Source organism: Patagioenas fasciata, chromosome 4 (genome assembly GCF_037038585.1).
Source record: "Patagioenas fasciata isolate bPatFas1 chromosome 4, bPatFas1.hap1, whole genome shotgun sequence".
Lineage (NCBI taxonomy): Eukaryota > Metazoa > Chordata > Aves > Columbiformes > Columbidae > Patagioenas > Patagioenas fasciata.
Genome location: NC_092523.1, coordinates 62,039,679 through 62,055,932, shown reverse-complemented (window position 1 = coordinate 62,055,932; position 16,254 = coordinate 62,039,679). Strand labels below are relative to the sequence as shown.

The 16,254-nt window shown below is 40.2% G+C and overlaps 1 protein-coding gene across 1 annotated transcript in view; it reads right to left on the bottom strand.

Moving 5' to 3' along the window:
* Nucleotides 1-16,254, bottom strand: part of MGAT4D (MGAT4 family member D) — a 36,446-nt gene extending 20,192 nt beyond the window's left edge. Inside the window, exons 1-3 of the mRNA XM_071808046.1 lie at nucleotides 16,148-16,254; nucleotides 4,147-4,308; nucleotides 1,895-2,035 (exon numbers count right to left, since the gene is read on the bottom strand). Coding sequence (XP_071664147.1) covers nucleotides 1,895-2,035; nucleotides 4,147-4,308; nucleotides 16,148-16,229 — 385 coding nt within the window. The 5' untranslated portion in view covers nucleotides 16,230-16,254. The remainder of the gene's footprint in view (nucleotides 1-1,894; nucleotides 2,036-4,146; nucleotides 4,309-16,147) is intronic.

Sequence of the window (16,254 nt, the reverse complement as noted above, 5' to 3'; positions counted from 1 at the left end):
AAAGAAAGAAGTCCACAAGCCACATAATTTTATGTCAGGTAAAGAGAAACTGAAATTACATTTTAATTTTGATTTGAGGTGACCATGAGAACAACTGAATGGGACTATGGTGTTTCAAGATAATTATAATCATGACTATTCACTGGTTGGTTTGCTAGGTGATAGTTAATCTTCCAATAGCACTGTGACAGCATTTGCCTTACTGCCTGGAAGAGGACGTGCCTGCAGCTAAGTCTAGGTTAGAGACACCTTTTTCTGTGTTATTAGCACCAGGTCTACACTGTGTAGACTGTAAATATTTGAGAACTTGAAGATATTGCTACCTCTGGCAAACACATAGGTAATTGCTACTGGGTTTCGAAAGTGGATATTGTAAAATAAGTGCTAGCTTTTGGCATGGAGTCAGAGTTCTGAGTAGTAAGAGTTAAATGAACATGACTTTATTGAGCAAGTTTCCACAGGAGGTGAGTGCTGTGTATCTCAGGAATCCAACTAAAAAATCTTTCTGAGCACCTTAAATGATAGGAATCCATGGTTTTGACATAATCAATAATAAGAAGAGGGAACCTAGATGTTATTGTTTTTAAGAGGAAAGGAACTGAAACTTTCTGTGGGAAAGACTGCACTAGTAACAGCTGGGCTATATTAGATTGTAAGCAGGACGTCTCTTTTTTCATTGGTATGGGTATTACCTAAGTCAATGACCTAATATAGCTCAGTATATCTCATGAGGCTGGTAAGGAAGCAAAAGATTTTGAAGGAAAAGAGTAGGTGCAGTTAGTGAGTTGCTCCAGACTTCATCATCTGTGCCAGCATTAGCCCCAAAATGCCAAAGTTCCAGTGTTCCTTGCCAGCACACAACCTGCTAAACCCTTGGGGTTTCGTTTGGTTTTACACACTGAATGTCAGCCTGTACTTGTTAAAGTGCAGTCTTGCTATTGTGATTTTTGTGTCCAAGTAAGTGAAAATTAAACATTCCTTTTTTTTTTTTTTTTTTTTTTTCTTTTTGGCTTGCGTGCTTGTGAATGTACCTGGGTTTCTAAGGGTCTCTTGGAAATCATTTTGCTGACTACCTCTGGCCTTTTGCAGACTGACACTGACATATGGGCACTCCAGTGAGACCCATAGCAGTAGATTCCATTGCTACAACTACACCTACTAATCAGAATACTATAGAAACGTATCCATTGTCATGGGCATGGCCAAGCTGTATTACTAGTTAAATCAAAAGCAATACAAATGTATCTTTACATAAAATCACCCTAGAGAAAAGTCAACATTTAAAAAAAATACAAAGCCCAGCAAAATGGTTTAATTCCCTGTTTGCTTACTGCTTTTGAATGTTCTTTTTACCTACCAAAATATTTTAAAAGATTTAACTTTCTAATTTGTATTATAGTTCACTGGAATTCATTATGATTTGTGCAGCTACCAGCTGATTTCTCATGCGGATGAGAAAGTTACATTGAAGATTTATTAATATCCTTTAAATGATCGCATCACCTTTCCATTTGCTTCTAACTGTAGCAAACTAAGGGCATTATAAATTCTCCTTGGCTTCCTCATTCATACTAATTTTGTGGGGAAAAACTGACAGCTAATGCATCTTAGCCATATGAATATATGACTAAACCCCAAAATAATACAGTTTTTCAATTATGACTAATTTTTGTTGCTATTTGAAAAGGTTTATCAGAGTACTTGGGGGTAAAGACTTGAAACTGGGATGGGAGTGGTAAAAGTGCTTTAGCCATGCCCATTAAAATGTATTCAGTTTGACAACACTATAAAGTTTAGGGAGAAAACTCACTCTGAACTTTGAGTATGCTCCATTCCTAGGACTTAATATAGAATATAAACATATAGAAAATATAAGCCAAACTTTATTTCGTACCTCCAGTCCTCTGTTGCCCAAATATAACATTTGGAAAAATGGCATCTTTGTATTCTTGAAGGTGAGGTAGGTAGTAGTACATGTTTGTAAGATGTACCGGCAGTTTTCTGGTGAGGTTTAACATTTGCCCCTTCGCATCATCTTAAAGAAACAACAAACCCACATAGATGCATAAAACAAAAAAGCCAGCAGTGAAGCCTATTATTTCGTTTTCCTCAATGGAATACTAAGAGATCACCACGCACAAGGTTTCTCAATCAGAACTATTCCTCAGAAGTGATTATATGTCACATATTATAACCTCCTGCAGTAATAAATTGGAATTGCCCAGTAAACACGCACACCCCTCAGGTGACTCCAAGCCTGAACATCCTGGCAGTCTGCCTGCATTTCTCTGTGCTTAAACAGTTGCAGGATTGGGCTGTCTTCAAATATAATAACCAGCTGTTTTAAAAACATCAGGAAAAAAACATAGGTTTTTTTTTGCACAGTTGGCAAGCAACTTTTTCAATTAAAAGAAACACAGATTCTGGTTAGTTATATTATTAATTACTTAACAAAGTTAAATGCTTTCCCCAAAATGTAACACATGATGGTTTTCGGGGCTCAAACAGCAGTTCTGAAGTTATAAAAAGTCCAAGGGCAAAAATGACAACCATTTTTGTTGTACAATAAAACTTGGTTGGAATGGGAAGCAGAAGAGTATGTAAAAATAAAATTAAAACTATTCAGAAATTTCTGCTTTAAATCCTGTGAATTAACAACCTGAATAGTTTCTGATATTCAACTGGCTTCAATAAGAACGAAGAACAGAGGGAAGGGGGACTTCCACTCTCATCTGCTGCTATTATGTGTGTGAGGCAGTAACTGTCCACAGTACATGGGGCTGTTGGTGGCTGACAACACAGTCTCTATTCTAACACTTGTAAGACCACAACACTGCCAACACTTAAGCATTTGTTTATACACATCTGAACAGTCCCACTGAGATAATATTGAAGGAATAGACAAAAAGAGGCAGGGAAGAACAGGGTAAGAAAAAAGCTGACTACAGAAAACAGGACATGGACCTTGCTCCTTCTTCCCCCTAACAGTCCTGGTGAATGCCCTACTTTAATTGGACACCAGCCAGCTGTATTAAATGCAAATAAGGATTTTAAAAAAGTAGTTTTCAGTAATATCTAGACTCTTTTTGAAATCAGGGCATGTTGTGGAATGCTTCCAGCACAGAGATGCCCCTTCTGTTTCTCCTTCTGTCCCCAGGAAAGTAGCTCTTCCAGTTTGAACAAGGAGAAGGCGGATCCTGCACTACTACATCATTTCTTTTAGGGGACGAAATTGAATTTTTTCATGTATTCCATGCAATTACAGTGTGCAGACAGATAGGGATGTACAATAGTCTAGAAGCCAATAATCCAATATATTTTAAAATAAATAACTTAATTAAACAATAGGAAGAATCCGTATCACTGAACTACAGAAATCTCCTTTACAGATTTTCTTTCAATTGGAATCACTTATAAGCATCCACATTTCCTTCAGATTATTAACAAACTACTCGTAAGATAAAAATTAATTCTAGAAGGAACATTCTTAGGCTGGACACATATCTCGCCAGCAGGACCTCATTGGGCTTCTCACCCCCTTGGTTGAGGCACCACCCAGCTGCGTGTGCTCTGCCTGCGGAGATGAGGCTGCGTGCGCACCATGGGCGCTGCAGTCCCTGTGTCCACAAACGGGGAATCTGGCACAAGAAAGGATAGCAAAGAACTTATTGCCAAAAATTGCCCTCCAAAAAACCACCTCACTTGGACAGGAGGGAGAACAGGACTGCAGAATAACCAAAGTGTACCTGCCTTCCTGGTATTTATCAAGGTGTGGTGGCACAGTAAAAATGTTTTTACACAGCTGGTAAAAAATAGTTCGTCCTGTGCTTTGTAGCTGGCACTGAGAGAAGGACACGCACAGTGAGAAACTCAATCAGCAGCATGTACAGCTTTGCCACTGTGACACCACTGCAGCCTATTGTGTTTCCTCTTTTTTTATTCACCTCCTTATTTGTTTAGTTACAAACTGATCCTGTTTAAAGAGACGCTACAGGTTACCTCCCCACACGTTCTTTAAAAACAGAAATTTCTACCTAATGCTGATATAACCAAATCAATTATTTTTCTCTCCACGAGTGATAAAGACACATGAGCACATAGAAAACTTTGAACTGCCAGCACAGTATATTATTTATACATACAAACCTGTATGATTTGTTGTCAAGTTCATTCTTTTTGCAACTATATGTTTAATTTCATCTAGAGCACTGCTCAGTTCCTGTGATCTTCTTTTATTTTCCTTTTCAGCATACAGAAGTCTTTGCCGAAGTTCCAGCAACTGGCTTTGGTACATGTCGAAGTCGTTTCCTGCAATGAGAATATAATTTATTTTCAAATAGGTGAATTATAGGATGGAATAAAGAGAAAGTTTAAGAATAGGAGACAGTTGAGAAGAAGATATGACCAGAGTGTATGAACAATAGTAAAAGAGGCTGCTCAAAGTTTATTCATAGAATGAAGAAGTCTGGAAGAGTATTAAGAAGCAGAGTTGAGGCACAGCTGGGTAAAGGCTTGCAATTGAAGACAAGAACGAGAATATGACATCCATAATAAGGAAAAAGTCAGTGAAAGACAATGAGTTGCAGGAGAAGGTATTATCCAGTAGAGTCAACAACATTTTTCACTAAGTGACAAATCTTGATGACCTTTGTCACATTGAGGAGTTTAATTATGTAATGCCTTGTTTTTTTGTATAAAACAGTATTAAGATTAAAATACAGATATTAAGGTATTGAGTCTTCATCTATGAGTTAAAAACTGTCTGGAGTATATGAAGAACTATTAGTAAAGATGGTTATTTGAACTCCTGGATATATTTAATTTGGTAACAACTGAAACTGTGCTCTGGATTGAAGGATACCTTCATAATGCATAGCCCGCTTTTGATTAAATATTCTACAACCATATCAGTATGAGAAACCCTTTATTCTCAGTAAAAGTTATCAGACATCTCTGCTGTTCTGTATCGTATTCTCAAAGAATCACAGAATGTTGGGGATTGAAAGGGACCTTAAAAGATCATCCAGTCCAATCCCCCTGCCAGAGCAGGAACACTTAGATGAGGTTACACAGGAAGGTGTCCAGGCGGGTTTTGAATGTCTCCAGAGTAGGAGACTCCACGACCTCCCTGGGCAGCCTGTTCCAGTGCTCTGTCACCCTCACTGAGAAGAAGTTTCTTCTCAAATTTAAGTGGAATCTCTTGTGTTCCAGTTTGTACTCATTACCCCTTGTCCTATCAGTGGTTGTCACCAAGAAGAGCCTGGCTCCATCCTCATGACACTCACCCTTATATATCTGTAAACATTAATGAGGACATCCCTCAGTCTTCTCCAAGCTAAAGAGACCCAGCTCCCTCAGCCTCTTCTCCTAAGGGAGATGCTCCACTCCCTTCATCATCTTTGTTGCCCTGCACTGGACTCTTTCCAGCAGCTCCCTGTGCGTCTTGAACTGAGGGGCCCAGAACTGGACACAATATTCCAGATGTGGTCTCACCAGGTAATGGACTCAGATAATGTCAACATGATGTTTACAGTCAAGATCCACTTTCATAAGAAGCAAGTACTGTCAGAACTTCTCAGTTATCACAGATAATAGACTCGTACCTGTCAGTGCCTTCACTGCCTCACTGCCACGTGAATAAAGATTGTTAGACTTGTCAAAATTAATATAAGGCAACATTTCAATAATGTCACTTCACAATAGGAAGAAACTAGAGGGCAGAAGTGGACTTCATATAAAAATGTTTTGTAATGCTGTTTTTTTAAATCGTTGTTGCGTTTTTTTTTTTAGTTAAATGCTGTTATTAGATGCCCTTCCCATTCTGTTGGTGGACTGCAGTGAGTCCAATCCTTGTCAGGGTGCATTTTGTAGGGCCCACCATTGCCTCTCATCTAACGTGAAATCCTGGGGATTCTAGTCTGTAAAAGAGACTAAAAGCAAAATGCCCCGGTAAGACAAATCTGTGAGGATTTGCAGAGACATTTCAAACTGGAATTAATTTGCATTTTGGATAAATGGGGGGTTTTATTTGCAGTAAACCTAAGTGCTTAATTTAATCAATAAATGTATGTTTGGAAGATCCCTAATTTTAAAACATCTAGGAAGAAAGTAGTTAGAAAAAAGAAGTAAACATGTGATCTGTATTATTATTATTATTGGTCTTATGAGAAACTTCAAGTATGTTTAGTAAAATGCCCCTAAAATGAATGTTTCCTAACATTTTATGAGAGTTTTAAAAATGTTTTGAACTGCAAGAAAGGCACTCATATCTAGGAGTATTATGTACTCTGCAGCTATGAATGTAAATTTAACATTGTTGAAGGCAGGGAAAAACTAGATTATTTCAGCTGTGTGCAGCAAGAAAGTTCTACTTTACGGAAGTACTGAAGTATGATTTCCTAAAAAATAACTGGAGAAAAAGAAAAAAAAAAAAAGGAAGACCAAATGAGGAAAGCGATGGAGAGCCCATCTTTTAACAACTGCAGGGGAATGGTTAAAATAGATTTCCAGTACAAATCTCTCATGAGGCATCAGGCTGCAGAGCTAGAACCCCAAACCAGCTACATTATTGCAGCACCTAAGGAAGAACCCTTTCGTCAAATACTATGTAGGAATACACTTGCTTGTTTTATGCTTTCCTTTCATAGGCTGTGTTTCCAATGACAAAATCTAACCTTTAGCTTTTTGCTTTAGAACGTATACAATTAAATAGAAACAGGTTTAAGCTGATTCAGGTGACCGCCAGACATTAATCATACTGTTTTCATAGCAAGAAAGAGTTTCCAAACAGAGAACTGATACATGTAAACACAGTTGAGATTTATTGTGCAATTCCAAGACAAATTCAGATGTATAAACTAAAGATACAGTAATGGATGTACATTTTTCTTTAAATTCCAGTTGCCTTTATTAAGAGTATAGCATTAAGCACCAAGAAAAAGTGGAGTTTAACCCACGGTAAAGTTCCACGTGCTCCTGGGAAGATGCCAGAAAAACAGAAAGAAAGATTACTTATCTTAGGATAAATACATGTTATCACTGGATGCAACTAACTGCTTCTGAAAAGGGAATCAATCATTTTGTTAATGGAGGTGTTTTATAATTAAATGCCAGAAAGTGTTATTCCATTGACATACCCAGTGTTGCAGTAGCATGAGATTTTGCTAAACCAAACTAAAATTCCCCTCAGCACAACTACATTATAAGGAGGAATCAGTAAAGAAATTGCAGATGAATAATAACATTGTAGTCCCTCTCTTCACAGTTCTTTCAGCTACCCAGTGTCACTGTGACTCAAAACTACCAGTTTCACTACCGGGCTGACATTCTGGACAAGCACCAAGTAACTGTAGCTTTATCTGCTGACTTACAGGTGAGCCCACTAAAAAATCATAGATGCCTCTGGCAAATAAAAGATCAACACTCCACTGTCACTGAGTACACCCAAAGCAGCTGGCATTTGTAATCAGCCTTATCGATTTCTTCAGGCCAGAAGAGGGAAACCACATTTTTGAGTCTTCCAGAATTGAAGCCCCTGTTCAGTTAGTAGAACAAGACCCTTAGTAATTGCTTATCACACCCAATATTGACAGCTGGGGAAGCAAGAGTTTGACAAAAGGGATGTAGTATTCACTCAGTCTTACCAAAGAGGAAGTTTGCTATTATAAATATACATAGTTCAAAACAGAACATGAAAATAAGTGTTATTAAAGCATAGGTAAGTATTAGAGCAATAGTAACTACTAGCAAACCTTGGTAAAAAAAAGTTTGGAAAGCAGTACTGAACCTTTTGTACTTTGCTGCACAAAAAGGTACCGTCACAAACAGTATTTATTACTCGTATAATTGCAGCAAACGAAGAAGATAAAATCAGAAGCATTATGAAGCTAAATATTCTACATATTTATATGGTGGTTAACATTAAATGGATTTTAGTGTGTGTGTGGAAAGTGTTCCTCTTTAAGTATCTAAGGATCTACAGAGAAGTAAATTGCTCGCTTGGAGAGACAGAGAAAGGGCGTTTTCACAAATGTATCTCCCTCTGGCAAGGCAGTGAGGAACTCCAGCTGTATCATAAAATACCACCTGTCCCCAGCCACAGCCTGACTTGGCAACACGTTGTCTGCCAATGGTGCTCTCAGCAATGGGGAGTGTCAGCATAAAGCCAGAAAACAGCAAGATGAGGGCCTATGGCAAAACTACAAAGAGTAAATGAAGGTAAAGGCTTCTTTTCCCCTTAGTGAGCTGAAGACTCATCATTCTGCCACAGTAAGGAAACCCTATCAGGAAACTGCAATGTGGTTACGCTGGCTGACAGCCAGTGGAAGCCAACCAGATTCAGTGAAAGAACTCAAAGCTTTTTCAACGAATTTTCAGCTCCACTACAGCATTTCCTCTGCTTGTTTGCTACACACTGTCACATATACTTACAAATACTCTAATTCTAACATGGCAATACTTAAATGGTTTCAAATGCAATCTTGTGTTATCTCCTTATTTACATATATATATATATAAAACTTTCTGCATAGGAAACTGAAACTATTTAGAAACAATACTAATCTCTAAAGCAAATAGTCATTGTGAAAGTCAACCAATTATTTCTTTTCGCTCCATGCATGCATACTTCCTATTATCATAAATGCCTCCAGTTTTAACAATTGATTTCCGGCAATATCTACGAGCTGCAGAACAATTAATCACTATCTCCTCCCAGCATTCAAAGAAAAAATGAAATTGGGAGTGGAAGAAAGGAGAGAAGAAAACACCCCCACAGTGGACGAGTGACTCTTGTTCCTATTTCTTCATTACAAGCTACACCGTTTATCATACCTTAAGACACTTTTTTTTTTTTTAGAAACTGAATTTTGGTTAAAGCCCTCTTTGAAAGAAAACTATATAAGCACACTAACTGTAAAAGATCTTGTCATACTCTGTGCTTGGAACCACTGCTCCCTGTTAAGGTTAATGAAGCATGTTAAACCATTGAGGCATGCATTGCACTAATAACTATAGCAGTTTATTAGCTTCCCATAACTGATCTAAAATAGACATACCTTTCTAAATCTTGTTACATGCTTTGCAAGCTCGGTTTTTGTTCTCTCAGAGTAAGGACGAAAAAATCCCCCGAACAATGCTTCTTAGTTCAGAACAGCCAGTTCTTTTGCAAACACGTTCAACAATGTGCTGAAGTCCATGAGCATTAAAGCACAATGTGCTTAAGTACAAGGTTATTTAAGCACCTGTTCAGGTAAGGACACCTTTCTGAGTTTGTGCATGTTCTATAAATGCTTTGTTTGTAGCATTACAACAAAGAATTACTTGTCTCAATAGCCTAGAGACAGCCGAGAAAAACTACCATAAAGTGAGAAGCAGCTTCACCTGCACTGGTTGAATGTGAATGTCACCCATTGTGTGTAATCTCAGGCAGAACTGGGGTAGCTTTGACTGTTGAGCTTTAACTGCAGGAAACAGCATGTCTTAACAGATATCTTAAATCTTCAGGAGCCTCTGAAGTCAGTCAGTGCTCAGGTTGGTTTATTTTACGTGGTTGAAAAGGGAAGGTTGAGTGAGCAGGCTAAGAAGCTTCTAATTGTTTCCACTCATCTGTCCTGTCCATGCTCTGATGGCAACTGGGCTGCAGGGGCTATTACTATGGCGGATGCTACAAGTAGAAGAAAGATTTGTTTCAGCAATTCTCAGCAGCTGGTTGGAACCCGCGCCCAGCTGTGCTGCAGTAACATCTAACACGCAGGCTTGGTAAGCCAAAGCACAGGGCTTAGCATGCAGCAAGGACTCTTCCACCATGATTTTCTATCTCTTTGAGTAGGTGTCTAAGCAGAAACAGCAGGCAGCAGTATGTTCTGCCAGGGCATCTATCTACTCATCTTTCATGATGTTCCACATCAGGAGCTTCAAAACAGTGGAAGCCAGTGGATGGACACTGTATTAACCCAGTGACATCAAAGAAAAGCAACTTTGGGGGGAAAGTGAGGGTTCCTCTGTGGCCATACAGAGATAATCAGAATCGTTTTCCAATATTAAAATGAACAAACACCTTACAAAGATAAAGGCAGATCAAAGTTAATAACTGACTTTTAGCAATACATCAAATTCTATAATGAGCATAGACTCACTGTTGGGTTTGGCATGAAATACTTTTTACTGAACCATTTATGTACTGTATCTAGCAGAAAACTGATAATCAAATTTGTTTCAAAGAAAAATACAACTTAAGTTCTAATATTTTCTTACATGCTGGCAAAAAAAAAAAGTCATTTTAGATGAGTCTTTTCCTGTATCAGAATGTAGGGGAAAGTAATCTTAAAACATTCACCCAGAACGCCACTACATGGGAAAGCAGTAGTATTAAAATGAGTGGAAAAATGTATAAATTGAATGGATATGGCATGGTGTTTGCCCATAATTGGTATACTTGTTTTTAACGTGGTAATATTAGTAACACAACATAGGTTCTGAATAGCAGTGGAAAATTCTGATTTGAATATGGCCTTTATCAGATAAATAAAAAGTACTCACTCACTTTAGACAATTAAATGGTTATTGCTTCGTTCTGGTTAGTATTTTAAATATTTTTACTGTTCTGCCTGGTGTAGCAACAATCACTCATTTATACACACATTTAAGTAAATGCCTATCCACTAACTAAATTATTTCTGGGTAAAACTGTGTTCCTCAAGACTGAGTGAGCAACATGAGGAAAGTGTGAAGGTCACATGTTAACACTTGTTAAAGTACAGGTTGTGATGCGACGCTGCACAGCAAACAAAGAGAGGTCTGAAATGTTCCCTATCCCTCTCTCTAGGAAAACTAACAGTAATTACTCTCATTTTGTACCCGAATCTTTATAGGACTTAGGACTCAGTTCCTCTACTTTTGAGGACAAGGCAGCCACTATTTCACCTGAAGTAACTGCAAGAAGCAGTAGACTCATAGTTCAGTAAATTACACATTTAGAAGCCAGTAAAACTATACAGCTTTTATAAGTCTTGGATACAAATTTGGGTATAAAACTTGGGATCCATGAACACTAAGTCTCAAGTCCCATTCGAGGTTGTTGTTTGTTTTTTGCTACATAAATGCAGAGCTGTGCAAAAAACCTGAGTGAACAATACGCGGACGGGAGAAACTCTTCTCCTGCCCCACTGTGCATTTGTGCCACATCCCGACTGTGTGTGGGGCACAACCTGGGTGTGCAACAACCTTTGTGTGCCCTCAGCTCCACTGCAAGGAAACATACACTTGAAGGCAAGGAGGGAAGATACAGCCTTCCAGTCAATCCCTTCATCTGGACAACTGTGAAAAATGGTGGTTAAACACAGCCTAGCAGGCCTAGAGAGGACAGGAAAATCGGCTCCTGCATAAATCTGAATAACCTCTATCGGCTGAAATGAGAATGGTTTAAGACTCCTTATCAAATCTGTCAAACTGCCACTATTTAATTGAAGCTTTGAGCCAGAGTGTGCCAGTTGGCTCTGGACAGAAAACCTGCAAGGAGCTCCATCACACACAACAGAACCTCCTGGGGAGCCGTGCTTGGGTGCACAGCAGGAGCAGGGACTGGCCAGCCGAAGCGAAGCATCACGCTGTGGGCAGAATATTATCGGAAATAAAAACGTAATCAGCCGTTTGGGCTAGCATGCACATTACAGTATGTCAACTGCAAAAAAATTACTTGAATCAGAAATACCTTTATAACCCTTTTAATGCATTTTCCTGTGAAAAGCTTTGTGAAATAATGAAAAATTTAGTATGTTAAACAATTTGATAGAGCTTAAGTATACTTCTGTGAATGCAATTAAACATGAACAGTTTCTCCTCATCTTCACCACACCTCAAAGGAACAACTAAAGAAATCCAGGTTTCATAATGTTTGACTCAACACATATACATATATTAACATGCTTATGTTGTTGTGACATCATATTTTAGCATCACTTTCTCCTAACTTCGAGAAAAATCTTAGTTTTAATTTATTCAGATAAAGTATCTCACAAATATAGGCGAAGATGGCAGCAACACATTACAAATAAATTCAAAGGGATCTAGTCTTGTAACCTTTACAAGCAACCTGAAGAGGTGCTGCCATGTGAGATGATCTGATTTACCTCATTTCTGTGACTTCTAAAAAATTCATTGTTATTCAGCCAAGACACCAAAGTTACTTTTTGTTCAGGAATAGTCTTTTCTGTGATGAAACTTTATGGAAGTTCATAATGTGTTTATTATGTACTCTTGCCTTCTCCTTTACTGTTTTTCAAGTTGGGTGTGGGGGAGACGTTTTGCTACCTCCTTACATTTACTTTTGTACTTTTATATACTTGTGATATTTCTTGTTGAAAAACAGTAGCTAAAACAGCATGAGAAAATTACTACATATGTTGTAAGTTGTATACTACTTACCATAACTACAAATCTATATGAAGAGTATTACGTGACAGCATGTGAGTTAACTAGGGGATTGTAACTCAGTTGCACAACAGCAGGAACATCTACATCATCCTGACAACAGCCTTTCCTACCCTCAGATGCAAATGGTTTGCTTCACACAGGTTTTGCTTGGGGCCTGAGGAGGGACCAAAAAGCTCCCAGCAAAACCATGCAGGATGTGGAACAGGGATTGCTACAGCAGTCCATTCTCATTACTTGCTAATAGCAGCCTGTGTTGGCAAGCACTCTAAAGGACATTGAAGGAATCAGCATGCAAGTTTAGAGAGATGGTAGCAGCTTTTGTTGAAGAAACCTCTGCTTATATTTATAAAGCAATGGAAAAAAGTGAATATGAAAACTTCTTTGTAAGGGTACTTAAAATGTATATAATATTAGCCACAATAGCTGAAGTCTAGTGACTTTGGCAGATTCTGAGCTTTCATTTCTAAGAGCAAAAGTGATGCAGAAGCATCTTCCCTGCCATGCCAGTTCAACGTACCCAACTCCAGTAATCTCGCAACTGCAAGTAAACACTCACGCTGCACGGACTAGTCAGAAGCAGTACTAAACAGCCAATTATTTATGGCTGTCCCTGACAGCAAACACATTTCAACTCAGATCGCCTGAGATAGCTAGCCCCTTAGTCAAATGCTTTCCGAAGTCACTGGCTTAAGCTATTGATTGCACAGAAATCGGGACCGAGCCAATACCCAATTTACACTTCATGCTAATACTCCAGGGCAGAAACGCTGTAAGACCGTGAAGTACTGAGGCCTGAGCAATAGGCCATGAACCAAATCTGACCTCTAGATGAATCTCCCAACCAAATGTTATATGACTATCTAATAATCAGTGAAATACGTATAACCATTAGTGAAATATGTATCATCATTAGTGAAATACTTATTATCATTAGCAAAAGATGTAGCTTAGCTAAAATATAATCATTAGTGAAGATGAAATGTCATAAGAATATTTTTATGTTTCCTGGTTTACACCAAGAAACCAGGTATCAGGTGTTGTTTGGAAATATGTAGTCAAAGCCAAACATGACCATGGGAATCATCCTGGGAAGCTGTCAAAGCTAGGCATAAATTAACAGAACAGGTGCTTCTCGGACACACCCAGGATCCTGGCCAAATCTGGAACGCACCCAAGTGCTTATTCTTTTGCTGCTTTAAACCAAAGTAAATATAGTTATCTTTTGAACCTGTCCGTGTCCTTTGTGCTGAACCCATCCACTGGCAAAACAGACTGGAGACAGGGTTATCATTTACTTTTCATATTATGGAAGTGCTTAAGACCACTAGTGTTGTGCTAGGATGCCCTGTCATAGCTGTACAACAAACAAAAAAGATTATTTGCTATCCCATCCTCACTACAATCCAAGAAACAATAACTGGACAGAAACTGGAGGGAATAGTATAGACTGCTGCTTAGTGCAATATGCTGTAAAGGTCAAGAGCAGCCTGAATGTTTTAATAGGCAAAGCAGAAAAGGAAACTGAAAGCAAGTGGAGATTTAACAAATGTGTGGAAGAAAATGGGCAAGAGATCATCTGACAAATGAATGAAAGAGATGGGAGCTGACAAGCTCAGACAGTACTTGGCCTCTCAGTAACAGGCGTGATAAGTGAAAAGGGTATTAGAAAAGAAAACAAGCATTGCAGTTTGAGATGCAAGAAAGTGGGAATTCCTGTACTGCTCTAGGCATGTCAGCAGAGAGGTAAATTCACCAGTGGTGAAGGGAAGAAGACAGGTTTAACCATATCTAAGCAGAAGTATCTGTCTGCAGAGAAAACAATGTATTTTAAACCTCTTTTTTTTAAAAAAAAAAAAACCAAACAGATACTCTACGGCAACGACATAGCATTAGTCAGTTTGCTCCCAATGCTTCCCTCTTTGTGGAAAAAGGTAACAAGAAATGGCTGCTTGGGGAGTGGATGGGGTGTAATAGGTAGAGAGCTCCTGTCTTATAACATCCCCAGGAAAAAGAAAATAACAATTCCGAACACCCCAGCATGGTATGCCAGCAGAGAAAATCCAAAACAAAAGCAAATGAAAATGGAATTTCAGCAATGAGGAGTCACAAAATAACATGGTGATAAGGGTGGTAACTGCAGGTGGGACCAACACTTTCATTCTATAATCTCTTAGATCTTAGTTTCTTAAGCCACACCCTATTTTTACTCCTGTTCCTCCTCCTAGCAGGATTGCCGCTTCGAAAAAGTGTCAAGATGAACAACTGTATAGTTGACAAGAAGTGATAAAGGCAGGAGGATCACCACTGTCTTGACTCTATTCAACATTGTATTGTGGGACCAAGATCTCTACTGCCACCTCTATTTGTTACAGAAACAACTAATATAAATAAATTAACAGTGAGTCAGAGTTCAGTGTTCATCCTAGAAATTACTAATCGGCTGATTCTAATTCTTCTCCATCTATAAAACCAGACCTTTTGGAAAGGTTATGCCTATGGGAAGCACTTAAAAATTCACTCTCTCTCCCTCACCCCAAACAGTCACATAACAAGGCCCGTCTGCAGGCCTCAAAGGCACTATTGGGAGAGATCTTCTAATTTATTTTTGGAAAATAGCATCAGTTTTATCTTTCCTGTGTAGGCTCAGAGAATCTTACATGTGGCTTTCTGTAGATCTATCCAACATGTGCCACCTACATAATCCATTAAAAAGCTATTATGGCATTTTTAAGTTTATAAATAAATATAAATTTTAAAACAGGTATTTTTTTCTCTCGAATGAACATCGTGCTCTGGTGCTGAAAACATCCACATGGAAAAGTGACTGTACGTGAGGCACAGCCAAAGCTGCAGAATGGATAATGCTACTTTGTCCAGCCTAATATTAAGATGAAAAACACTTAAGAAGTGACAGCCACAGCAATCACCTTTAGGCTCATTCTTTCCATCAGAATGCAGTATGGTTGTTAGTAATTTATTGAAATTATTTCTTAAATCTGAGGGATTATTTTATCAGACGAGTTTGACCCAAGGATCCAATCCTGTACACTCGTACACAAGCTTGTAACTCGGGGCACATGTGCCATGAGACCCTGGGGAACAAGCGAGACCTGCCCGCTCAACCTTAGGCTCTGCCGAGCCTCCGCGTCGCGCCCGCCTCCTCTTCGCCCACCACACCCGCTGCCCCGGGAACCAGGCGGGGCTGCCGCCGATCACCGAGCTGAGAGCTGGCGGGACTCAGCGGGGCGGACTGTAGCGCTGCCCCCGTCCGCGCGGGGACCAGGAGGCTGAGCCGCGGAGCGCGGGCACCGGGTCTGTGCCCCACGCCGGCAGCGCAGCCGGTACCGGCCCTCCTGCCGCGGGGCGCCGGAGCTCCGGGAAGGGACAGGGCGACCCGACAGCTCCCACGCCCCGACCACCCCGCAGCGCCCCCACCCTGACTCGCTGCCTATCGCCGCGACGGTGCCGCACGCCGGGTACCGGGGCGGCCCCGCTCCGCCCGGTCTCCCCACCCCACCGACGGCCGTTACAGGCGGGCGGACCCCGGGCGCAGCCGAAGGAAGGGAACCCACCGCCGCAGTGTCCCCAACGGCCCGGCGAGAGGGAAGCAGCAGGTGCCTCCCGCCCTTCACACCCCGACCGGACGGGACGGGGCGCCCCAGGGGCCCTCGCCTCGCCCCCCGCGGCCGGTGCCCGCTCTTACCTTGGCTCTTACCTTGCCACGCCGCGTACCACAGCAGGGGGAAGGCGGCGCCGAGGCACAGAACCGATAGGAGCGGACCGTACCGGAGCCGCATGTCCCGGCGAGGTGCGGGGCTGTCC